This window comes from Carettochelys insculpta, chromosome 11 (assembly GCF_033958435.1).
Source record: "Carettochelys insculpta isolate YL-2023 chromosome 11, ASM3395843v1, whole genome shotgun sequence".
Lineage (NCBI taxonomy): Eukaryota > Metazoa > Chordata > Testudines > Carettochelyidae > Carettochelys > Carettochelys insculpta.
The window spans coordinates 30,530,480-30,556,506 of NC_134147.1; the positions used below are offsets into that span (position 1 = coordinate 30,530,480).

At 44.3% G+C, this 26,027-nt stretch overlaps 1 protein-coding gene across 4 annotated transcripts in view; it reads left to right on the forward strand.

The window, feature by feature from the left end:
* The window catches only part of FGD5 (FYVE, RhoGEF and PH domain containing 5), a 174,293-nt gene that overhangs the window by 87,349 nt on the left and 60,917 nt on the right, over positions 1–26,027 (forward strand). For 3 of the 4 annotated variants that reach the window (XM_075004989.1, XM_075004987.1, XM_075004986.1), the window contains exons 4-5: positions 829–884; positions 1,004–1,034. The exons of the other annotated variant lie outside the window; for it this stretch is intronic. In XM_075004989.1, the coding sequence (XP_074861090.1) occupies positions 829–884; positions 1,004–1,034 (87 nt within the window). The remainder of the gene's footprint in view (positions 1–828; positions 885–1,003; positions 1,035–26,027) is intronic. 4 annotated transcript variants of the gene reach the window in all.

A 26,027-nucleotide genomic window follows, 5' to 3' on the forward strand; every position in this document is an offset into this window, starting at 1 on the left:
ATTCTACTGTGATCTCAAATTCATGTTATTTGCTTTAATATTGCACTGTTTGGTTTCAGGATATATTTATCACAGTTTAATTTCACCAGCATGCAATAAAGCCCTTTGAATGTGTTTGCTTTCGTAGCTTGCACTGCAGTGAGAACAGTTTCGTATATAAATAGTTTAAAAAAACCAATCCTTTTCCTTCAAACAAAAAAGCAGTCACATAACAAAGTAACAAAATAATTTATGAGGTGATGAGCTTTTGTGGGACAGACCCACTTTTTCTGATCTGAAGAAGCGGGTCTGTCCCATGAAAGCTCATCACCTCATAAATTATTTTGTTAGACTTTAAAGTGCTACTTAACTGCTTTTTTGTTTTGAACGAATAAAGACTATCACACCAATCTCTCTGTCACTATTCAATCCTTTTCCTTATATATGAGAGGCCTGAATAAACTCAATGAGCTTTGGCTCCTGAAATCATGAAATAATCTGTTTGCTTTTCTTTCTGCTGAATTTTTGCCCTACTTAAATCAATGGGAATATTCTTTCTGACTTCAGTTGTGTCAGATTCAGTCCATAGCCACAAAAACAACTTCTGAACACTGAGAGTATGAGCCCCATTTCAGGCTCTGTTTTATTTATTTATATTGTTGTAGCACTTAGGAGCTGCAGTTTTGGATCAGGACCCATTCTGCTAGGCAGTGTATAGAATAAGAATAAAAAGACAGTCCCTGTCTCAGATTCAAAGATCATGTAGACTGACTGCATTCTCTGACACTTACTCTTTTCTGCTTCAGGTTGAGCCATTTCTTTATATCTGTGGGGTTTCTTTTTCCACAGAAAGGACAGTCCAGAGCTTACATCATCGCTCAAGAGCTGGTGTCTTCAGAGAAAGTGTGAGTTCACTCTTCAAATTTTGCTATTATCTTTGAAATGAAGTTTCACGTTCCACCCTGATTCATTCAGCCCTAGCTTGATAGCAGTTCAGTTAATACACTTCTCACTCTTTCTGCAGGTATGTGGAGATGCTCCAGCTGTTATATGCAGTAAGTAAATGATTTTAATTTTTGAAACCTAATTGTCCTCGTACTTAGCTGTAATTTAGGTGACAGAAAAATCACTGAAGAGACTGAGGTGAATTCTGGTAGGAGTGGCTTAGAGTGGAGAGGTGCTCTCTGAGGCACTGCAAAGAAATCTGTCTTCTGATAAACTACCTTTCCTTGTATGTGCCAAAAGTCTGGAGTTTCTCATCCATAAGAAAGAACTATGTGTAACACACGTCACCGGGCTTTTATTTGAGGATAGTATTTTTCTATAGAGAATAACATGATAGGTAGAAGACAGAAGGAAAATAAGTCAGACAGGCTGTAACTAAGATGAAGAGATGAGAGTTCCGTCTTAGGAGAAAGAACTGTAGTTGAAGAAGTCTTGCAGAGAGTCCACATGAACTAGGTTCTTATCTGAACAGATTAATTTTGCTCCCTTTAAATTGTGTTTTCTGTTTGGGGTATATCCAACCATGTCATGGGCATGGCTCAGCCCACACCAAGCCAGGGACAGCTAGTAGTGAGCAAGTAAGGTGGGCAGTGCTTAAGGTTTGCTCACAAAATCATATAAACTAGGGAAAGAAAAGATCTAATAAATCATACCATATACCTCATGTCCAAGGCAGGCCTGTTTCTTAGGTCCTCTAATGTTTTGTCAATATTGGTTCTAAGTTTCTCAGTCAATAGCGTCTCCATACTGTTTCCCTAGAGACTGTGCCACAGCTTACTAGTTCTCATTCCAAAATTGTTTGATGGCTGTTTCTGGGAGACAGATGGGGCTGGAAATGAAGACAGCTTACCCACAACTGCTGAGGAATAGCCTATGAAAATTCAAAAGATACCACCTCAGTGTCCTTGGAAGACTCAGAAGTGGGGAGTGTCTCTCACAAAGACCAAAATAAGGAAATCAAAAGGGAATTTGTGTCTTTCTGAGCCAGCTGCCAAAGCCGAAAGCCTTCCCCCACAGCATCTCAGGCAGTAGAGCCAGCAGGACAGTAATCTCCAGTACAATTAACAACTCGTAGACAACTGCTTTTGAGCAAACAAAATGGAGACTGCTAAGCATGCCAACAGGTAGTCAACCATTAAAAGAGACTTCACCAGGTAGTAGAGTCCATCATCCATTAGACAAGTTGGTAAAACAGTTCCTGCTACCATTTTTACTACACTGGAGCTCCCACCAGTATTAACCCGCAGGGCAGCCAAACTGGTGGTAGTGCATTTTTTATAGAATTCTTTACATAGACATGGCGTGTGGATGTTTATCCTCTATGCAACTGCAGCTGGGACCTGCAGGATGAGCTTCAATTCTGTGACGTAAGCCAAAGGGGAGAGTTCTTTTGGCTAAACTGACAGGAGTCATGCTAAAGTTTACTACTACTGGAAGCTAGATACCCCCAAATCCTACAGGGTGTTTGATTCTGGGATGGTGTGCAAATTTGTTATTTGGGTGCTATAAGAACAATTCCATTTACTGCCTCGGAAAAGCATTTGAAAAGAATAGGAAATTTGGGGTTTTTTTTTTGCTTTCATGTCCAAACTGACAGATGTATCCAGGGGGTGGGGGTTTTGTTTTATGCCTGTGCCTAAAAAGTCTTAGCTTCAAAACAGTAATGTATGTGAGTGCACATCGCTATTCCAGCTGGAAAATATTCTAAACTGCTGGTAATGCATACAGAAACAAGATCCCATAAAGATTACAGCTCATAGGCTAGTTACGGGAAAATTCTACTATGAACTACTTTTATATACTTAGTGCCACGAAGCTGGCTTGAAGGTATAAGTGAATAAAAACAAAGAAGGGTTTCCTGGTCTGACCTCAAAAGGTAAACCATGAACTGCTATCCCTTGGGGAAAGTAGCATAGCTTCCACACTGCCAATATGTATTGCAGAAACTATATAGCATTAGCTGCTTGTAAGCCAATATTGAAATGCTATTTGAAGATGCGATGGAAATCAGCTCAGTTTTCATTATGTTTAAAACATATGTCATAAATCAGCTAGTTAGCCTCATTAGAGCAGGGAAAGAATACCTGTGATAGCCATGTTACTATGTTGGGTAATTCTCCTTGTTCCTGTTAGTCATTAATTTCATGTGGAACAGTTGGTGTTTTGCTTTCAGTGTGAGCATTTGGGTCCATAACTGAATTCTTCATTAAATAATCTTCAGCTAAGGATTTCATTGTCTTCCTTGCCATTCATTCATTTACTCATGGAAAGAGCAGCATATTTGTTTCCCTTTGTGATTTACTATATTAAATTTTAAAATTTATGGCATCACAGAAAGAACTTTAAATTTAAATGGAACAATGGGATCACAAAAACTGTTTGCAGTTGAACACCCCAAAACTTTGAAGGACTCCAGATCCATACTTCACAGCTCTTTCTCCTTGAACCCTTTCCATTTCCTTGCTGAACCAAACCTCAGCATCCCAACAACCCCAAACTTTGGTCTTGAACCTTGCAGCTGGGATTCATCTTTGTGTGCTGAGAAACTTCTGCTTCAAGTGGGTTTACTTGGATAGTTGTGTTTCATTTTAATATTCTTACCCACAAACCCCCCCACCAGTGTTACTAATATTAAAAGGTTGCAAAGCAAAGCACTCAAAACTTAGAAAATATTACAATTGATTAGCTGTGCTCTTCCTTCCAAACCAGTTAGTTTCTTCACTTCCAGTTTCTTCATCCCAGTCAGATGACTTTTTTAAGGAAAGGTTCCATGAGCACAGTTTTAATTAGAATATGTTTCCATGCTGGAAATATAACCCTCCAGCTCCCCAAAAATATATAGCTGCTAAAAGAGCACAAAGACTCTAGAGGACTGTTGCCCATAGATATGATCAGCATGTTTGGTTTTTCAGATTAATCTTGATTATTTCTATTCATTAACTTTCCCACTTATGCAGAGATAACGTGTAAAATGGTTCCTTGGAAATAATATCATAAGAGGAATGAATTCATTAGAAAACTGGAGAGGGGAGACTCTTCCACCTCTTAGTCGCTGTTTTAAATACTCCTCTGGTTAATAGGGATGGAAAGTCCTTGTGAAATGAGTGTTGTCTTATTCCTATCCTTAGTGCACAGGTACCTACATCACAAGCAAACTTCATCATACATGGCAGCAACTGGTACCCTTGCTGGCTACCACAAGCCAGTGGCATTCAAAAATAGCTAGGCCGTAGATATGCCATGACTGATGCTTGTCACACTAAACATGATTGTGTCATTATTACCATGTCTTCTTCCACTGCCATCGACGTGTTGAACCCACTGCCTTTCATCAAATGCTGAACATGTAAGCTCTTTGAAGAAGGGACTGTCTTTTTTAATCGCATATGTGTGCTGTCTTCAGATCAATGGATCCTTGACCCCAGATTGGAGTTTCTAGATGCTAATACAAATAACAATAATAATTAATACAGAAGTCACCTTGTGCATTTGTGTAGTATTGGGGATGCCTGTACAAATACAAACTATTACTCCTCTTTGCACCCTGGGCTGGTGTAAGCACCACATTGTATAACTGATACTGGCACAAGTAATCCCCTGTTGCACCCAAAACTCACATAACTGTACAAAGAAAAACAATATATCCTTATTCACAACAAGAGTGGCATACAGAGTGCTCCTCAGGAAAACTAAGCTTTGACAAACTATTATTTCTGTTTTATTATCATCTCTTTCAACAAAACATTTTGAATGTGCTATTTTTAATGCTTCATCTTCTTTTGGAAACACACATTTCAATAATTAAGACAGAAAACTAAAACCACACCCTGTCTGGTTTTGAAAAAAAGTATTTTCTGAAGACTGCAAGAGAAGTTGCATTTTCCATCTCATTTGCAGCCTTGTCTGGAGCAGCTATCTGTTAACCATAACTGAATCAGTCTGGCCTTTCAGCAGAGACTTTAATAGTTTGATTGATTGCCAAAATGATGACATTTCCATACACCCACTCTGCTATTGAGCTGAAAGAGTGGAAACAATGTGTTAACTCAGAAACTCTGTATCAGTTGGCATAGTAGTTGTGATAAAAATCTGAAGTGTTAGCTGTTATTCATCCCACTGTACTGTAATGCAGTTCTTTACAGGACTCAGACCAGGTTGTACAAATTGAGCGATGGGGATCTTGTATTCCAAAGTTGCCCCCCAAACGCTTCGTAACAGGGTAATCTTTCCTGGCAACTTATTTGGCTTCCTCACCTCTTCCAGGGTTGCTCCTCCTTCACTCTCCAGTTTTTCAAGTTTAGGCCATAGTTAACCTTAATCCAGCCTATGTGCCAATGGGTGTGCATAATTCCCCTTTGAAAATTATTATCACTTACGCCTTCAAGTCCAGGAGTGAATTAAATTATAGCAAGAGATTGGTCTGTGCTGAAAAATTGAGATCCTAAAGTCCCCGAAGTTTAAGGATAGCTGATCCTCTGTTCTGGTTGTTTTCATAAAGATGGGCCAGAACTTCTACATGCATATTATACTCCAGATTTGAGTTTTATTGATATTCAAGGTGGTTTAGCTCTGCTCTTGCAGTTTGGACTCATCTCTAATTTCCACATGTGCCCAAGGTTTGCTAAACACACCTCTCCATCTTACAAAAATATTTTTTTCTTTGGTTGCAAGGAGTTGCACAGAATGGAGCAGATTGCACAAAGAGCAGTGCACTAATAGATGCAAATTAAGTTGGTTTCTGTACAAGCTAGGAACCCAGATTTCGGCTGAACACCAAAAGCTTCTTGAAAACTAGTGACAGACAAATAACACTGAGGAAATAACTGAGTGCACAAATATCTCAGTGTGCTCTGGCTGTTAAATGCAGGATACCTGAGTTTTCAAGGTCTAAATATGGCTTGCCTTAGAAGTTGATCTTAATGATTGAATTTAACTTCCACAACTCCTCTGAGGTACCACTCCAACATTCTTTCATGCACAAGAAAATAAGCATCACCAAATCTAATTCCTTGATACAAACAGAGCTATGAATATACATTATCAAATACAGTGTGCAGTCTTTCTCACCATTTACAGTGTACGGTATCTGTTTAGGTATACTTGTATACTTTTCAGTGGATATAGACCTATAGACTTTGATGGACATCATGCAAACACCTAGACAGGCATATCTGATCACATATCATAGGATCTTCTTTCTGCAGTCAACACACTTTCATGATAGACCAACTTTTACAGAAAAGTAACATTTTTGGCTCTAAATCAATACCTTAATCACTACTTAAATGGAAAAGTTTGAAAGAGATCATTTGGTGACTGATTGACTGAGGCATCTTTTTGTTTCTGCTGTGGATTCCTTGGATACTATTCAAAAGTTGGTTGGACCAATCAAGTGATAATTTTCCTAATGAAATGCTTAGTGAAAGGGAAAGTCTGGCTAAACAAAGAGCTGGTTTGGCTGTTACACTGTCTGAAATGCTTCACAAAATCCTAAAGACAAACTGTGTCAAAGAACAACAGACCATCTTCAATTTCATCAGGCTGAATTTATTTTCCTTATTTCTTTATTCATTGTTCTCTTCATATGCATTGGCAAAATAATTTTGCATGGGTTAGAGGACTTTATAAAGGGAACACCGAGCCAAAATGGCTGTCAGACCATTTTGTACATCTTTTACAATGAAAAAAACTCATGCTAGGCATCAAGTCAAGTTTTTTGTAACAAGTCCTACTAATGGAGTATTCAAAACTTGCACACTACAGTTTGCCAGTTCTTAAACTCATTTGCAGTGTTTTGGATTTGTTTGTGTGTATATGTGTGTGTGCACTGAGGTCAGGGTCCCTGACCTAGATTGTACTCAGCAATAGCAGGATAAGAAACTAACTGTGTCTGTTGCAACAGTTAGAATTTCCTGCTGTTCATCTGGCGTTGTTCTTCCTCGTCTCAATAATGAGAAATTTCAGATCAGTGTTCAGTGTAGCATGTGGGCCACTCACTCTGCCACCACAGAGGTGCCACTTTTCAATTAAAGGTGCCACTTCCCCTTTCAAAACAAGGAGCAAGATTGAAGATAACAATGAGCATACCCCAAAGACCAACATGCAAGGCAAACATGGCTCATGAAATATTATAAGGCAGCACATGGGTGCCTTCAAATTTAATATGAAGGTGCAGAAGCCAAAGCCTATAGGGCCCCCTAGCATATAATGCAGGGACAATCAGAGAAGATCGGAGCATTGCATCCTGGAACATGTAGTGTCTATAGGCCACTCTGCCAAATTAGAGAAGAGGGTGGCTTTAGAAGTCTGCTTCATTTTTTGCAAATTGTTATGCTCAGTGAAGACTTTGATTGTACAAAAATTATGGACTATTATAATTATACTCCCTACCATTCCTCATACCTCTCCAATCCACTGAAATGACTAGCCTCCCAGTATTTGTGCATATCGTGCAGATTATCAGTTTGGTGTTTTGGTCAATGAAAACTCTACATAGACACATAAAGCAACTTCCATTAATATACAGGTCTATATCCACTGAAAAGTATACAAGTCTGAGAACTGGACAGAAGTTCTGCTGGGATCAGGATAAACACAGTCTACATCTACAGTAGCAAGTTCTGTCAACCAAACCCCTGTTTTTGACAAAACTCAGAGAATGTCCACATTAAAAATGCATTCTGTTGATAGTAAATCAATAGAATGCGGCATTTTTGTTGACAGACTTCTGCCTCTCTCCCACAAGGCTGAATGCCTTTCTTGACAGAATCTGTTGACAAAAAAGCAGTGTGGACACTTTGGGGGCCCTCTGCTCACAGACAGGGCTTCTGGGTCTGCGGGCAGCCCTGTCTGCTGTGCTTCTGGTTAGCCGTTCTGCTCTCTGTCAACAAGGCAGATTGACAGAGTGATCTGCTTTTGTGTGTGGCCGCAATCTGTTGACAGAAAATTTTTTGGAAGATACCTTCCAACTGTAACTTCTGTAGATAGATCGCTGTAGTGTAGACATAGCCACTGTGTACCGACAGGATTTCTCTAGTTGAAATAATGTCTCCAGCTGGAAATTGAGTCCTGAAAAACAGCTGAGGTTTTCCATTAATGCACCCTGTCTCATTCTGACCCTCCTGTTTCTCTGTTAGTTACTTTTTTAACTTTCTTTCTTTATTTGAAAGCTCACAAATTTCAGCCTGAACCAAAATAGTCACTGAAACTTGTTGAAATGATCTAGGAGAAATCCTACTGGGTTTGCTTCCTTCAGAGTGTTTCTTATCAACACACAAATCTATACGTCAGCTAAGAATACAGGAAGGGATATAGAGAGGGAAGGGATATTGGGCTGGCAATTATGTCTTACAGGGACAACTCTTCAGCTAGTGTAAATAAGCACAGCTTCATTTTAAAAGATAATAAAGTTGTGTCAATTTTAGGGTGACCATCCATCCCATATTGGGCAGGATGGTCCCATACTTGGGATGCCAAAAAGGGGTCATGATTAGTTTTTTAAAAGTGACCAATTGTCCTGTATTTAGGCCCAGAGGGGCTGGGGGTGGGGGGCAGGAGCGCCTGTGGCTGCTGCTTTCCCAGGGCTGTGGGGCCAGTAGAGCCCATGGCTGCCACTTCCCAATGCTCTGGCGCCAGAAGCGCCTGCAGCCACCTCTTCCCTGGGGCTCCGGGGCCAGGAGCGCCCATGGCTTCCACTTCCAGAGTCTCCAGAGCCAGGAGCACCTGTGGCTGCCACTTCCCAGGGCTCTGGGGCTGGGAGTGCCCACAGCCACCGCTTTCCTGGGGCTCCGGGGCTGTGAGCGCCCATGGCTGCCTCTTCCCGGGGCTCTGGGGCTGGGAGTGCCTGTAGCTACCAGCTCCTTGGGGCTTTGCACAGCCAGAAGGAGCTGGCCCCCCACATATCTCCCTGTCGAGATATGGTCACTCTAGTCAATTTACAGTGGTCAAAGTTCAGGTGTGATCTGATTCATGTGGTTCCCTTAAAGTAAAAATTGAGCTACACTGATTTACCCCCGCTGACAGAGGATTTTAAGGCATGAGTTGTCATTACTTAGAGTGTTGTTCTCCTCTAAAAGGTGACCACAAAAACAGCACTGTGGTCACATTTATCTTGCCTTATTTGCTCCACCTCAGATATGCTCTGTTTGTAAGTAAGAAGATGTGCTTTTCTAATTGCCAGCACTACATACGCATTCTGGGATCTGAAAGTCAAGTTGCTGGTTTTCTTCCTGTTTTGTGCATTACCACCAGTAATAAGATTCTACAGGTCACATTCTACCCTCAGTTACACTCATCGTGGCAAGGATCATGACTTTTGCTATAATGAAATAGTACCTTGTATGTTGTAGGTGCTGCCAGAAGAATAAACCAAAAAATGAACAAAGATATGCATTAACTGATTGCTTCAGAAAGATCAAGTGGGCAAAAGGAGAGGAGGAGTAACACTCTACAGTACAGACAAAATGGCATTACCTGTTTCTGAGTCATTGATAACTCAGAAGAAAATCATACTGAGTGCTTATGGATGAATGTCCTAACAGAAAGCACAAAATGGGATATTAAGTGGTATCTGCTACAGACCACAAATCACAGTATGCAACAGGATCTTTACACGCCTATCTGTACTGTGTAAAGGAAAAAAGCTGCATGATCAAGCGGAACTTTAATTTAAGTGACATTTGCGGAGGTCTCATGCTGTTGATATTAAAACATTTTTGGAATTTCCAAATATTACAGACAACAATTTCCTAATTCATAAAATGTTGCAGTCAACATGGGTGAATTCTGTATTAGATGGATAAAGTGGAACCGATCACAGAACTGAAAATTAAGTTGCAGTGTTGTAGCCTTGTTGGTCCCATCATATTAGAGAAACAAGGTGGGTGAGGTAATATTTTTAATTGGACCAACTTCTGTTGGTGAAAAAGATAAGCTTTCAAACTTGGACAGATCTCTCCTTTAGACTTGGGAACTGTGACTTTCCCAAACCTGAAGAATTCCTCTGTGTAAGCTCAAAAGCTTTCCTCTTTCACCAATGAGATCTGGTCCAATAAAATATTGCTTCACTCATTCCCTATCTCTAAAATTACTGGTAGCTTAGGTACACGTGATTATGACTTGATCACATTTATAATGTTGAAATAATAAATTCCAGACCAGTAATATAGACATGGTGCTTTAAAAGGGACAGTTTCACAAAGCTAAAAGCACTAGTGAGCCTAATCAGTTGCAAGAATTAATTGTAAATATGTGAACGATAATTGGAAATTCTTTAAGAACACCTTGCTAGATGCCCAAAAAGCCACAATCCCCTGAGGCAGAAGGATGTATTGGTTTAAAAAAAGAGACTTGATTTAAAGGAAAAGTAAAGGAAGTACTAACAAAGTTATAGAAATTATAACTCTACCCAGTGTCTGAAGCTAGATAAATTCAGGCTGGAAATAAGACGTCAATTTTAAGTCAGAGTCATTAGCGACTGAAACAATTTACAAATGGTTTCAATGGGATTCTCCATCACTGGCAATTTTTAGAAATAGTTCAGATATTCTTCTAGAAGATCAGCTCTAGGAATTATTTTGGGAAAGTTCTATGGCTTATGTTATACAGGAACTCTGGCTATGTCTACACTACAAGATAAATTCTATTTTATTAAATTCGATTTTGTAATGCTGGGTTTTATAAATTCGAATTTGAGTATCTTCACCTCCCTACAAAGTCCCCACAAAGTTGAGTTAGTGCTGCCACACTAAATCACCAGGAACCTATCCCACAGTTCCCTCAGCCCTGTAGCATTCTGGGTTTTCTCACTGGAGTAGTATGGGAAAAAATACCCCACAAATGGTTGTGGATATGTGATGTCATCCTCCCACATTGCATTGCCTTCATTCTCCTCCTGTGGAAAGCAAACAGCCATTTTTTCAGAAAGACAGAAGGAAAGTACGGAATCACAGGCAAAAGAAAATCAAAATAGGCTGGCTTCTGAAGATGGCTGAACTGTGTAAACTGAGTGCGCAGCTCCTTTTCCCCCATTTAAAGAACACCTTTGCACTATTCCCTTTAGGTACAACTTTTGCCTGATCAGCCAACTAGCACTCCAAGCAGGAGACTGTCATATCCACTTGCCAAAAGGACTCTGTGCCCTGGGATCACTCAGGTGACTGTGCCATCTCTACTTTGCCCCCACTTGAAACCTCAGATCACCATAAACATCATCTCTGAAAATATTAGGGAAACAGATTACAGCATGTGATATCCATTCCCCAAGATATGATGAGGGGTGGATGATGTAGCTGAAAGGCCAGTTGATAGAGTTCCTTCAGGGGCTTTCTGCCAGCCCCCCATCATATGCTGTCCCACTGAAAACACAGCAAAGACCAAGCTCCCCTCATTGTGGGGCCTATGAGGGGCCATCCAGTCTCCTCACCTTGCCCCTGGCGACAGCCAGCCCCTGAAATTTTTGCCACGGGGTGGGTAGACGTCCCCCTCACAACAGCCAGCCCCCAAAAATCTTACCCACCTTTAGAACCTTCACCTCATGCAAGCCAGGATGCGGTGCTATCTGGCAGCATGGCCTGCACTGCACCGCAGGCACGTGCTTTTATTGAGTTGGGGGATAGCCATGTGATGTGGTTTGGCAGGGGATAGATCCAGATTGCACAGAACCTGTTGGGGACAAGGGGGGCTGCCCCTGTTAATATGTGAACCACAGAAAAGAAGTTTCTCAGTGTCTCATATAAGCATTACCCCTGCAGCCTAGCCACCACATGATGCAGTGGGGCAGGAGCTGGCACAAGTGATGAAAAAAAAATCTCAGCCTCTCCTGATATGTCCTGTGCAGGGAAGAAGCCACTACCCTGTGTTGGGGCTACTGTTTCATGGCTAGATGCGTTCACTGCAGTCATAATAAACAAATGAATTCAAAATGGGCTCAGGTGCCCACTTCAATTTCCTGAGCTTCCTGGGGCTAAATTCAAATTCGCAGGCTTCTTTTATCTACCTCCTGTACACTTGGGCCGTTTCTACACAGGCCATTTCCTTTGGAAGTGGCGTGCTAATGCATGGAGTGAAAGATGCTACTGAGGCACGGATGCAAATTCCCCATGCCTCATTAGCATAACGTCTTGTGATTGGGAATCTGGAAGACCGTTCTTCCGGACTCCAAAACGCCGTGTAGAAGCATGGCCTCGGGGGGGCTTCAGGAAGGAAGTCCTTCTTCCGGAGGGTCTCCCCCCCAGGGGACGTGCTTCTATACAGCGTTTTGGAGTCTGGAAGAACAGTCTTCCGGACTCCAAATCACGTGACGTTATGCTAATGAGGAGTGGGGAATTTGCATCCGTGCCTTATTAGCATCTTTCGCTCCGTGTATTAGCATGCCACTTCCAAAGGAAGTGGCCTGTGTACAAACAGCCTTGGAGAGCAGCAGAGATGGAAGCGGCCAGAGTGGACAACCATGGGGCATCATGGAATACATACAAGACACCTCTGGAGGCCAATAAAGTCAATCCTAATAAATGTTGTTTCCAAACTAGCATTAATCCAACCTTTTAAATTTTAACTTGGTGCAACACTGACTCATATGGTCGGTGTAATAATAATGACCTTAGCACTCCCCAAAAGATTTGGGGTGCACTTACTACAGCTACTCAGCTTCTCTTTTCTAAATCCTTAGTGACGATGACTGAGGAATTTCAAAATGGTTAGCAGATTCATTACAATTAGGAGAAGGGGAATTGGTTGCTCCAAAGGATGGGAATGAAACAGTATGAAAGTCTTTCACTGCTGTATGAACAGTTTAACTCCAGCTGGGGTCTTTACCTCGCCAGGCATGTTTACCTAACAAAAACTTGGACCTGTAATGGGATAACTATGGTGGAAGCATTGGTAGTGTAGTGATGTAAACATAGGATAGACTTGACAACTAGAGTTAGACTGTTTTTGAAATTTTAATGGAAAAATCTGATGAATTTCTACTTGGGTCCTGCCACAGAGTTGGTCAAAATATTTCAAAATTTCAAAATATGGGTGGAAATATTCATGATATAAAACACCTGCCCCTTTCTACAGTACAGCTTCTACCATTCCTCCGCCAGTGGAGAATTACATGTTCAGGTGTTTCCTGTGTAGATATAGCTTCTAAGGACTGCTTGGTGGTTTATAAGAAATGAGTCAAGTTACAGTTCCCAGTGAACTAGCATGTTCACCAGGTATGGCACTAATTGGCTACTGTGAACAAGAAGCCAAGGAATGAATGGACTATCTTCACTCTTACCCATAGAATCAGTTCTTCTAGAAAAGATGGAAGATTACATGAGAACGTATGACTGGAAAGGACTTTCTGGGACATTGAGTTCAGACCCCCACTATCACAAGCAACCCCATCTGTTCATAAGTGTATCAAGCCGCATCATAAAATGAGATGGAGTGTTTGCCCCAGAGCTCTTATTGGGAGGCTAGAATTTCAGTTCTCTGAAGATTAGAAATCTTTGACTAATAGCCAGCCTAAATTTACTTATGGCCACCTAATATCCATTTCTTCTTGTGCCAACACTGAAATTTAGCTTAGAAAGAGAAGTTACTCACCTGTAGTAATGATGGTTCTTCGAGATGTGTCCCTGTGGGTGCTCCACAATAGGTGTTGGGCTCACCCGGTGCCGCAGATCGGAATTCTTCCAGCAGTTTCTCCTGGATCGCGCATGTGCTGGCGCGCGCTGCTCCCCGCGCGCCCCCGGCCACGTGCACGATCCGGTCCCTGCCAGTTCCTTGACCAACCGCCTCGAATGCTCCTGAAAAACACCAGACAGAGATCCGAAGCGGGGAGGATGGGCGGGTGGTGGAGCACCCACGGGGACACATCTCGAGGAACCATCATTACTACAGGTGAGTAACTTCTCTTTCTTCTTCGAGTGGTCCCCACGGGTGCTCCACAATAGGTGACTACCCAGCAGTAACCCAAGTAAGGAGCTGGGTAATCGGTTCATGTGCAGCTTGCCCCCGAGAGGACTGCTGTCGACAGACGGGTATCCTCTTCGAATACCCGATGTAGGGCATAATGCTTGGCGAAGGTGTCGTAGGATGACCAGGTCACCGCTCTACAGATGTCTTTTAACGTGATGCCCTTGAAGAAGGCTGTTGACGCCGCCACCGCCCTGGTGGAGTAAGACCTAGGTGGGGCCAGCAAAGGAGTCTTTCGAAGCTCGTAGCACATTTTTATACAGGATACAATGTACTTTGAGATTCTCTGTGAAGAGAGACCTTCTCCTTTTGACCTGGGAGCGAGAGAGACTAAAAGCCTGTCCATTTTCCGGAAGGACTTAGTTCTGTCTATGTAGAAGGCCAACGCCCTCCTCACATCCAGGAGATGCAGGCGTGCCTCTTTGCTGGAGCTGTGAGGCTTCGGGTAAAACGAGGGTAAAACTATTGGTTCATTAAGATGGAACTCCGAAGAAACTTTTGGAACAAAGGCTGGGTGCAACCTTAAGGTTACCACCTCCTTTGAGAATACTGTGCAGGGCGGCATTGCCATCACTGCTGCGAGCTCGCTCACCCTGCGGGCCGACGTAATTGCAAGGAGGAAGGTTGTTTTCATCGTAAGGAGACGGAGGGGAACTGTGGCTAATGGTTCGAAAGGTGGACCCGATAGCGTGTTGAGCACCAAGTCCACACTCCACGATGGTGGAAGCAGTTTCCAAGGGGGGTACAGGTTTACCAGCCCCTTCAAGAACCTTGTGACGATAGGATGGGCGAATACAGTGGGCCCTTCCTCTGTATGCCGAAAGGCTGATATAGCAGCGAGGTGCACCTTTAGCGAGGATAGAGAGAGCCCGCCTCTTTTGAGGTCCAATAAATATTCTAGTATTACAGGTATAGGCACGTCAAGGGGAGCTAACTGCTTGGTGGAACACCAGGCTGTAAATCGAGTCCATTTCAGCTTGTAAGTCCTCCTGGTGGAGGTCCTTCGGCTACATTCCAGGACTTGTTGTACTCCCTCCGTACACATGCTCTCTAAGGAGCTGAGCCATGGATTAACCATGCTTGCAGACGCAGACCCTGAGGGTGCAGGTGCGCTATGGACCCCTGAGCCTGCATGAGTAAGTCCGGCGCCACCGGTAGAGGAAGCGGTGGACGGTCCGACATGCGCAGAAGCAAGGGAAACCATTGCTGCCGATCCCACTTTGGGACTATGAGTATCATGCGAGCTCCATCCCTTCTGGCTTTCTGCAGAACCTTGTGGATAAGCACTGTGGGGGGAAACGCGTAAAGTAGAGGGCCCCTCCATGAAATCATGAATGCGTCCCCCAGGGACCCCCGTCCAACTCCTGCCCTGGAGCAGTATTGGGGACACTTCTTGTTGTACTGGGTGGCAAACAGCTCGATCTGGGGAAACCCCCATGTACGAAAAATGCGCCGTAGCAGATTGGAGCAGATCTGCCATTCGTGCATGAGTGCGAAGCACCTGCTCAGCTGATCTGCTTTCGCATTGTGAGCGCCCAGCAAGTACTAGGCTTTCAACGTTACGTTGTTGGCGATGCACCAGTTCCACAATCGGACTGCTTCCGCACATAGAGCACGGGATCATGTTCCTCCTTGTCAATTGATGTAAAACATAGTGGAGGTATTGTCGGTATTGATCCCGACTACTTTGCCATGCAGGTAATCTCAAAAATGTTTGCAGGCATTGAACGCTGCTCTGAGCTCCAGTATGTTTATGTGCAGTGTCTGTTCCGCAGGGGACCATAGCCCTTGCGTCACCTTGTCGCCGATGTGCACTCCCCATCCTATGCAGGAGACGTCGGTAGTAAGAAAAATAGAAATTTGTGGCTGGTGAAAGGGCACCCCCACTAGCAGATTCTTGGGATTTTCCCACCACGCCAGGGATCTGCGCATCTCTGTCGTGGGCGACACCACCCTGTGGACAGTATGGGATGCCAGTTTGTAAACGCTCGCCAGCCAATGCTGCAGGCTTCGCATGTGTAACCTGGCATTCTGTACCACAAACGTGGCTGCCGCCATGTGGCCCAACAGCTGTAGGCATGTTAAGACCGGCACCGTGGGGCTGTATGTGATGACCTGCACCAGCGCACTAATGGCGCGGAAGCGGGCGTCAGCAAGGTATATTCTTGCTGTGAAAGAGTTTATGCGTGCCCCTATGAACTCTATATCTTGTGTGGGTTTGGTCTTTGACTTTGCGAGGCTGATAACTAGGCCCAGCGAAGAAAATGTGTCCGCTGTGATGCGTATCATGTGTAAGACCTCTGCCTTTGAGGCCCCCTTCAGCAGGCACTCGTCCAGATATGGGAAAATAAACACCCCCTGTCTGTGCAGGTAGGCTGACACCACTGCCAGGGTTTTGGTAAAGACTCTGGGAGCCGAAAAAAGGCCAAACGGAAGAACCCTGTACTGGAAGTGCTCCTTGCCAACCGTGAAGCGGAGGAAGCGTCTGTGTGCCGGGTGGATTGTTATATGAAAGTAAGCATCTTGTAAGTCGAGGGCTGCAAACCAGTCTCCATCGTCCAGTGCCGTGAGTATAGAGGCAACTGTGATCATCCGAAAACGTTGCTTGCGCAAGTAACAGTTGAGGCCCCGAAGATCTAAGATGGGCCTCCAGCCTCCTGTTTTCTTCTCTGTTAGGAAGTAGCGTGAATAAAAACCTTTCCCCTGGAATTTTTCCGGCACTCTTTCTACCGCCCCTATGAACATAAGGTGATCCACCTCCTGCTTGAGCCTCGCCTCGTGGGCACCGTCTCTAAGGTGACGCCTGGCAGGAGGCTTCGTCGGTGGGAGTGACTGGAAGGGGATCGTGTAACCCGTGGCTATGATCTCCAGCACCCATTTGTCTGTGGTGATCTTTTGCCATTGGGAGTGGAACGGTCTGAGGCGATGATGGAACATGAGATGAGAGTGCCATTGAGAGATGGTCTTGATAGTGCAGCCCCCGACATACCTGTCAAACTTGTTGCCTTTGGGCCTGCCCCGAAGGCGTACGGCTTTGTTGAGAACGTCGCCTGGGAGTTCTGTACTGCTGCTGCTGTTGATGGTGCCCCTGGTCGTAGCCTCGTTGATATTGAGCACGCTGTGGTTGATAAGCGTAGAGTCTTTGCTGAGGGTAAGATTTTTTGTTTCTGTATGGGGGAGTATAAATGCCCAAGGTTCAAAGTGTGGCTCTCGAGTCCTTACTGGAATGGAGGACTGAGTCGGTGGAGTCTGCAAACAGCTTTTGTGTATCAAAGGGAAGATCCACGATCTTCGCCTGCAGGTCTCTGGGGATACCAGATGTCTGGAGCCAGGATTCTCTACGCATGACCACTGCTGTTGCTGCTGAACGTGCCGCCGTGTCTGCCACGTCCAGGGCAATCTGTACTCCCGTCCGTGATGCTGCATAGCCCTCTTGAAGAATCGCCTTTAACACTGGCTTCTTGTCTTCCAGGAGTGAATCCATGAGGGGAGTAAGCCTGGAGTAATTATCAAAGTTATGGTTTGCTAGGTGTGCCGTGTAATTTGCCATTCTCAATAGCAGGGTAGAGGAGGAATATACCTTCCTACCAAACAGCTCTAGCTTCTTAGCATCTTTGTCCGATCCCCCCAATTTGTACTGAGAGGCCTTCGACCTCTGCTGGGACGATTCAACCACCAAAGAATTTGGTTGTGGGTGACTAAAAAGGAACTCCATGCTCTTTGCCGGGACGAAATACTTCTTATCCACTCTCTTGTTCATAGGTGGAATCGAGGCCGGAGTCTGCCATATGGTTGTGGTTGACTCCATAATGGCTTCGTCCAGCGGAATAGCAATTTTGGATGAAGCCGGGGGTCTCAAATTTTTCAGGAGTTTGTGATGTTTCTCCTGCACCTCTGCCGTTTGAATATCTTGCATGAAAGCCACTCTTTTGAATAGTTCTTGAAATTGTTTAAGGTCATCCGGGGGGGAGACATCCCCGGGGACCATGGCCCCATCTGGGGAGGATGAGGAGGAACCACTGGGGTAAACCTCCCTCAAACTCTCAGGCTCCTGTGGTCGATGATACACTTGCTCCCTGGAGGATTGTGAAGGAAAGTCCCGGGGTTCTAAAACTAACTCCCCTTGAGACAACTGTGTTTCCGTCCCAGATCGAGAGTGTACACGGGGGTACTGAGCAGCAGGGGGGGACCTGCCCCTGGATGTAGGCCTGCAGTGTCTGTGTTCAGCATGATGAGGATGACCAGAGCAGCATAGGCAAGGGCCCGGGGATGGAGACCTGGACCACGCACGGAGAGTGTACCCCCGATGTCTGGGAGAGCGAGCCCTCCGCGACGACACAGATAGAGGAGAAACTGGCTTGTGATAGTACTCCAGTGGATCCATTCCCAGAAATGGTGAAGGTGGCCCAAGCCATGGTGACATTGGTTGGAGGAATGGAGAGGGAGGTTCTGGATAAGCCGGTGGAGTCACAGGCCTTCGGTGCGGCGTGTGTATCATGGGGGGAGGGCTTGGTGCTAAAGGCAGCGCAGCCCTGTACGGAGATGGGCTGCGGTGCCGGGTTTTTGCTTTAGCCTTGCCCCTCCTGTGCCGGGGATCTCGGCTCTGCTGTTGGCGCCGTGCTCGGCACACTCAGCTGCAGTGCCGCGCGGGTAGTTTCCTCTGGCGCCTGCAGGCTCTGTGCCTGGTGTCCCTGTGCCGTTGGTGCCGCGGGGGCCGGTGCTGCCTGTGGCGGTGCCGCCGATTCCAGTGCTTGCCTCGCTGGTTCTCTCGGTGCCCTGCGTGCCGGCTGTTGTGTAATCGGAGGCTCAGCCTCTGCCACGTGCGCTGCCGCGCCGCCGCTTCCCTGAGCTTGCGGCTGGGGGCTCTGCGCGCCGCTCGTCCTGCTCGCTGAACTCGCCAGCAAGGATCAAGCCGGAGAGAGTTTCCTCCTTTTCTGCACCGAGGGGGTCAGAGAAGCCGCCTTCCTCTTATGCAACCCAGAGGGCCCTTCTGGGTGAGGCTTCTCTGGCAACTGTGGCTGGAGACCCTTATCAAACAAGAGCATTTTAAGCCTCATCTCTCTGTCTTTCCTGGCCCTGGCTGTGAGCTTAGCACAGTGAGAACACTTCTGGGTAACGTGATTCCCCCAAGCAGCGGATGCATTCACTATGCCCATCGGAGTCCGGCATAGCTTCGCGGCATGGTTCACACTTTTTAAAACCTGAGGAGGCCATCGCGGTGAGTCCTTTACTGTTAATAGGGTACTTAGCGTGTAATCAGTGCCTTTTTGCCCCAAATAGCGATCACCGGCCTGCGGGGCAGCGCGTGGCCTAAGTGGCCTTCTCGTCCGCTCCTCTCTCCTTCGCTCCTCTCTCTTTTTTTTTTTTTTTGGCTGATATTCTCTTTGTCCTTGTTTTCTTTTCCTTTTTTTTTTTTTTTTTAGTGACAAAACCAACAAATTACACGAAAAACAGCTATCTTATCTGACTCTGGCCTTAGCCTGAGCGGATTCTATCTGCAGCCGATGGCGGCTGAGAAGGAACTGGTGGGGACTGGATTGCACATGTGGCCGGGGGCGCGCGGGGAGCGGCGCGCACCGGCGCATGCGCGACCCAGGAGAAACTGCTGGAAGAATTCCGATCTGAGGCGCCGGGCAAGCCCGACACCTATTGTGGAGCACCCACGGGGACCACTCGAAGAAGAATAGCTCTTTTCCCAGCTCTCTGTCCATGCTCTTCTTGTTCTGCAGATAGAGGCTACGTCTACAAGTGAAGCCTACATCGAAGTAGCTTATTTCGATGTAGCGATATCGAAATAGGCTATTTCGATGAATAACATCTACATGTCCTCCAGGGCTGGCAACGTCGACGTTCAACATCGACGTTGTGCAGCACCACATCGAAATAGGCCCTACGAGGGAACGTCTGCACGCCAAAGTAGCACACATCGAAATAAGGGTGCCAGGCACAGCTGCAGACAGGGTCACAGGGCGGACTCAACAGCAAGCCGCTCCCTTAAAGGGCCCCTCCCAGACACACTTGCACTAAACAACACAAGATCCACAGAGCCGACAACTGGTTGCAGACCCTGTGCATGCAGCATGGATCCCCAGCTGCAGCAGCAGCAGCCAGAAGCCCTGGGCTAAGGGCTGCTGCACACGGTGACCATAGAGCCCCGCAGGGGCTGGAGAGAGAGCATCTCTCAACCCCTCAGCTGATGGCTGCCATGGCGGACCCCGTTATTTCAATGTTGTGGGACACGGATCGTCTACACGTGCCCTACTTCGACGTTCAACTTCAAAGTAGGGCGCTATTCCCATCCCCTAATGGGGTTAGCGGCTTCAACGTCTCGCCGCCTAACATCGATGTTAACATCGAAATAGCGCCCAACACGTGTAGCCGTGACGGGTGCTATTTCGAAGTTAGTGCCGCTACTTCGAAGTAGCGTGCACGTGTAGACACGGCTAGAGAGAGCAGACCCCAATACTGTTAACCTATGACCCTTCACCAGCACTAAAATAATACCTGCAAGATCCCCAGCTGGAGTAAATCCAGATAGCACAATGAAGTCAGTGGAGCTACCATGATTTACATGAGCTGAAAGGCTGGACTTCACAGTTATTGGAGATGGGAGCCAAAGAAAATTTTGGATGCACCTTGGAACAGCCGCAGAATTTCTGGATGTTTGTACCTGCAGGTTACCAAGTTATACTGAAGTCTGTATTTCCAAACCTATCTCTAACACTTATGTAAACTATCCAGACCCTTTGGATGAGTAAAATTAAGCTGTTTTGGGACAGGTTCTTGTGCAGCCTCTCAGCAGTTCTCATTACAGGCAAGCTGTGACATTAAAAATGGAAAGAAAATGTTTTTTTTTTTCAGTCCCTAAAAGCTTGACATGGTAGAAGGCTACCAGATCACGTACTAGATCTAGTGGGAGGAGATTCTCAGCTTCTCCAAACTTATTTACCCATCCTTCTTAAGGGTTGGACATAAGAAGCAGTGCATTGTTGAATGAGACATGACCATAGTGGTTTCTTTATACTGAGCCCTTGTTTCCTTTCTCAGCACATTCAGCCACACTATATACAGTGTGGCAGGAGGCCAGGAAATTGTCTCTGAGTGGGAAAAACTTGTTGCCATTTCTTTTAACTCACCTGGCAGAATCATCTTCCCCTGGAGTGTTAAAACAGCTGCATTTCTTTTTCTAATGAATGCGCTTATTTGGGCAGACAACATAACGTTTTTAATATATAATTTTTAAAAGATGGATTGTTGTTTTTAATAACCTGCTGTTTGCACAGTAGCATCTGAGGAAATATTCACAGCATGGTCCTCCCTGACCATTAGGATACTAAATCAGTCTTCTCAAGGCAGAGTCAGACTAAAGCAGAATTCAGCTCATTTGACGCTATGGGACTCCTCATACTCTTTGGTCTATTGGCTAAAGCCCTGGCCTAGGAGAAAACAGACTTGAGTTCTGTTCTGACCTCTACCATGACTTGTATAATCTTGGGCAAGCCATTTAAACCACTCCAGCCTCCAAAAGCGTAGCAAACATTAATTGTTAGGGCTTTAATTCTGTCTGAGGAGTTGATCCTTGATCTCCTCATTTGCAGTGTCAACTGAACTGTCACATGCTTTAAAAAGTTTTTTTTCTGCTTATTCTATATGTCACTGTCAGACCATATTTTGGACCAGAGTCTTCATATCATGTGCAAACATTGATCTTCAGCTAGATTTAGTGGATAAATCCCAGTTTATATATATTTTAAGAGCAAAGCTGAAAAGAAACAGAAGTGTGGCTGTTTTTTCCACAGGGCTTCTAAAAGAGTTTCACTCAGATAGTCACATACAACAACAGACCATTTTTAATGAGATATACTATCAGAGAATATAGATTAAACTTTATTTTTAAATGTTGAAACACAATACAACACAACACAGCCCAATATTTTCATTGGTTTCCAGTGCACTAAGAGTGCATCTACAGTAGCCCCCTATTTGGTTTTAGGAAGAAGGGGCTTTTGAAATCTTGGAGGTCCTTTCGAAAGGCCCACATCTACATGGGCGGCACATGATTCGGAAGCGGTGCTTTTGAATCGCGTATGGCCGCCGTTATGCTAATGAGGCACTGCATATTCATGGCAGTGCCCCTTTAGCATCTTCCCAACTCACTCATTACCATGTCCCTTCCGAAAGGAAGGGGCTAGTGTTGATGTAGCCTAAATGTGCCTCCGCCCTACACCTGAAAGATTGACTTCTATGCATGAGAAGTTAATTCATTCTCTCTGGCTCATTTTATCTATGACTTCTATCCTGAGACTTCCAACCAGATTCCCCCATGAATGCTACCTGACATGACAGCATTTGTGATGTGGACACATAATTGAGCTTTTAAAAGTCAATGACGTAGTGTTAGTCCGGTTCTCTGGGGATAGCTATCCACACCACAAAAACCACTGACCCAGCTGGCTCTCATTCACTGCCAGCAGACTCAGAAGAGAAGCTAAGTGGGCCAGGAGGCTGAGCACTCCTCTTATCCTGAGGTCAATTAAATTTTTTCCAGGATCTCTTTATGTGACTTACCAGGCAATATTCTGTGGCTCTCTTCAGACTCATGAAATGATCTAGCTAGCTTTGTTTTTAAGGAGAGCTAAATGGCGTGCCCCCTTTTTTTATGGTCTCCCAAACAAAACGAAAGGCATGGTCAGATAAGGAGAGAGAATCTTTTTCTGAAAGGGGAAGCTTTGTAAATTCCACATGTGCCACTTCTGCTCTGTAAGAAGTCTTTGAGAGCTTTCAAACCCTTCTGTTAACCAGTCTTGCTTTCAAACTGGCTTTGCAATTAACTGCACTCCCTTCCTCTCTCTCTTTCCCTACTCTCTCCTTCCACCTCTCCTTGTGTAATACAACTCCAGATGCTTCCTGGTTTATTGGGGTTCAAAGAAAGGATTGGGAAAAATTCTGAATAACTTTTAATTGATTCCATATTGGTCTCCAGTTCTTGCTCTCATCACAAGCTGGAATGTACTGCCAGTTTCCCAAATGCTCATTTATTTTCACAGACAATGTGGGATCCAGTTAATTCACCCTTTGGCAGAAATCAAGAAATTTGACCATGAGAACTCTAACTGGTTCAGACTAAGGAACACCCAGCTGCATGGGTCAGGCTCATCGCCTCACATATTCACATGGGGGGAATAAAATATCCATTAACAGTTCTGCATGATACATATTTCTGAATGGGCTAGCATCATCTCTGTTCAGTCCAATAATATTTTGGTGTTGTAGTGATACTGAAGAATTAGGTGCTAGAGTATTATGTATCACCCCTAGTTTTGTTCTTTAGAATTTTCTTGATCTGGGATTGCCACTCTCTAATGATCTGCACTACTGTGTATGAAATCTGACTTCTAGTCAATGTCTTCTAGCCCCTGAGCCCAACAAGACACACAGTAGCATTACCTTAGTTTGAAGATTCACCCCACTCAACAACTATTAATCTTTCCACTACAGGACATCATTGTTTCTGCTGTCCACTCTTAGAAAGCCACTGGTTGTGTCTACACTACAGAATTTTGTTGACAAAACTAGGGTTTTGTCAACAAAACTCATGGCGTGTCCACACAACAAACGTGTTCTATAAAGAAACTGTTGACAGAATGCAGCAGTTTTCTCGAGAGAGTTAAGTTGCTCCCAAACGAGGCATAAGGCCTCAGTCAACAGATTCTGTCATCAAAAAAATAGCATAGACACCGGGGGGATGCCCTCTGTCGACACAGAGGGCTTCTGGTTCACTGGGCAGCCCTGTTTGCAGAGCTTCCAGTTGGTGGTTCTATCGACAGAGGGCTGGGCAGTCTGGATGGTCTCTGTCAACAGAAGGTGTCAACACGAGGAGCTTCTATTAGGTGAGGACGCATTCTGTCAACAGAAGTTGTATCAGGAAATACGTCCCGACAGTAACTTCTGTCGATAAAACTTTATAGTGTAGTGGAATATCAGTATTTTAATTCAGAAAACTCAGAACTGGATATATTAACAGCTCTGAAGTCATTAAGATGACTTTTGATGGGAGTTCTATTCAGTTGACCTTGATCACAAGGGATAATTCGCTATATTTTCCCCGTGTTCCTCATTTCCACTGAATCTGGTGGATGAATTTTATCCAGTACCATCAACTTTCATTTATATAGTAACTGGCATGCATAACAATGCACTCCCAAAACTACATGCACACAAAAATATTATTTTCCCCACCATGGAAAGGCAGTCACCTCTGATATTGCACAACATCCAGCAAAACAACCAAACCCCACAGTGTAGAATATTATGTTTGTGAGACTCGAGTCTGAAAAAAATTGGTGGCTGTGAAGTGGTATAAAGAAAAACTGGAGAAAGCATCAAGGGTCGTTAATCATCCCATGGGAAAATCAGTCACTTCAGTAAACCACTGTTCTGAATGTATCCTTTGTGTAATTACATTCACTGCAGTACAGTTACAGCAGACTGATTTTGGACAATTATACCTTCTTTGACTTTCCACACCCTACTTAGCATGGCTTCATAAAATAAAGATATACGGATGTTTTATCTGCAGTTTCAGCAGTTTTGGTGATTAACCTATTTTGAGTCTTACATAAATTCTCTAGAAAGGGACACTCTTACTATGCCTACTCCATTACCCTGATACATCTGCAATTCGATTCTTTGGGAGTGCAAAAGAGATGAGTAGAGCTCAACCAATTTCCTAATTAAAAACGAAACCAAAGAACATTGGGAATATGACTTACAGTACCAAAACCAAATAAGAATTAATGTGTCCAAGAAGATTTCAAATTTCCCCTTGGAAAACTCCCTGGTAAGAGGTTTTATTTTATCTTCTTATCCAACTTAAAATCCTACTACCTATACAATACATGTCCTGATGAGTTGTACATTAATTGTATTCTTGTGAATGTAACATATAGAGTCCACTACCTTAACTGAAAAATAAGAGCTACCAGTCCAATATATTTCTTTTACCTAATTAATTTATTATGATATTTCAGGAATATATATCTTTTCTATCATGACATCTGTATTAGCTAGAATATGAGCAAGTGCCCTGCTACCAGTGTTACTTGGGAAGAGTGAGCTGCCATAATGATATATAGTAATAGGTACCACAGAGATACCATAGTGTTATATTTTCATTTTCTAAACAGACGGTGACCTGTGTATATTTCAAAGTCAAATTTTTTGTGAAGGTAGTGCTAACTGATTCTATGCCATATTTTACAATTGCATAAGTTTGTTACCATGGCTGTTCTGACCACCTCTCCTACTGTAAATCCCTGCTGTTTCAGTTGGATGTGTGATTCTCCTACTCTAGTGCTAAACTGTTGGACAATTTGGCAGTGTGCTGTTAAAACAGCTGTCACACACCGCACTAGAAGGGGCTGCTTTTGAGTTCTGGAGAAATTATTCCTATGTGTGTATATAGTATTTAAACCCTATTCATATTAAAGGTATTTTTCCAATTATATGAATTTATTATTAGCTATTATTATTGAAAAGTAGGTCTGAGTTACATTAGATTTCAGATTAAAAGTGATTGGTTCTGTTGCTCAATTTGTATCTCCTCCATCCTTCCCTCTGCACATTAGGAATCAGCAGGGTTGCCACTTCTTGGAATTTTTATGAGAAGCCTTGCAATATTTGATGTTTTCCATAAAGCCCCAGCTGCTGAACTCATGGGATTATGCAAATGTCACATCTTCCTTTGACATTTCTAGATGAAAAAATGCCTGAACATGGCTACGTCTACACGTGAAGCCTACTTCGAAGTAGCTTATTTCGATGTAGCAACATCGAAATAGCCTATTTCGATGAATAACGTCTACACGTCCCCCAGGGCTGGCAACGTCGACGTTCAACATCGACGTTGCCCAGCACCACATCGAAATAGGCGCAGCGAGGGAACGTCTACACGCCAAAGTAGCACACATCGAAATAAGGGTGCCAGGCACAGCTGCAGACAGGCTCACAGGGCGGACTCAACAGCAAGCCGCTCCCTTAAAGGGCCCCTCCCAGACACACTTGCACTAAACAACACAAGATCCACAGAGCCG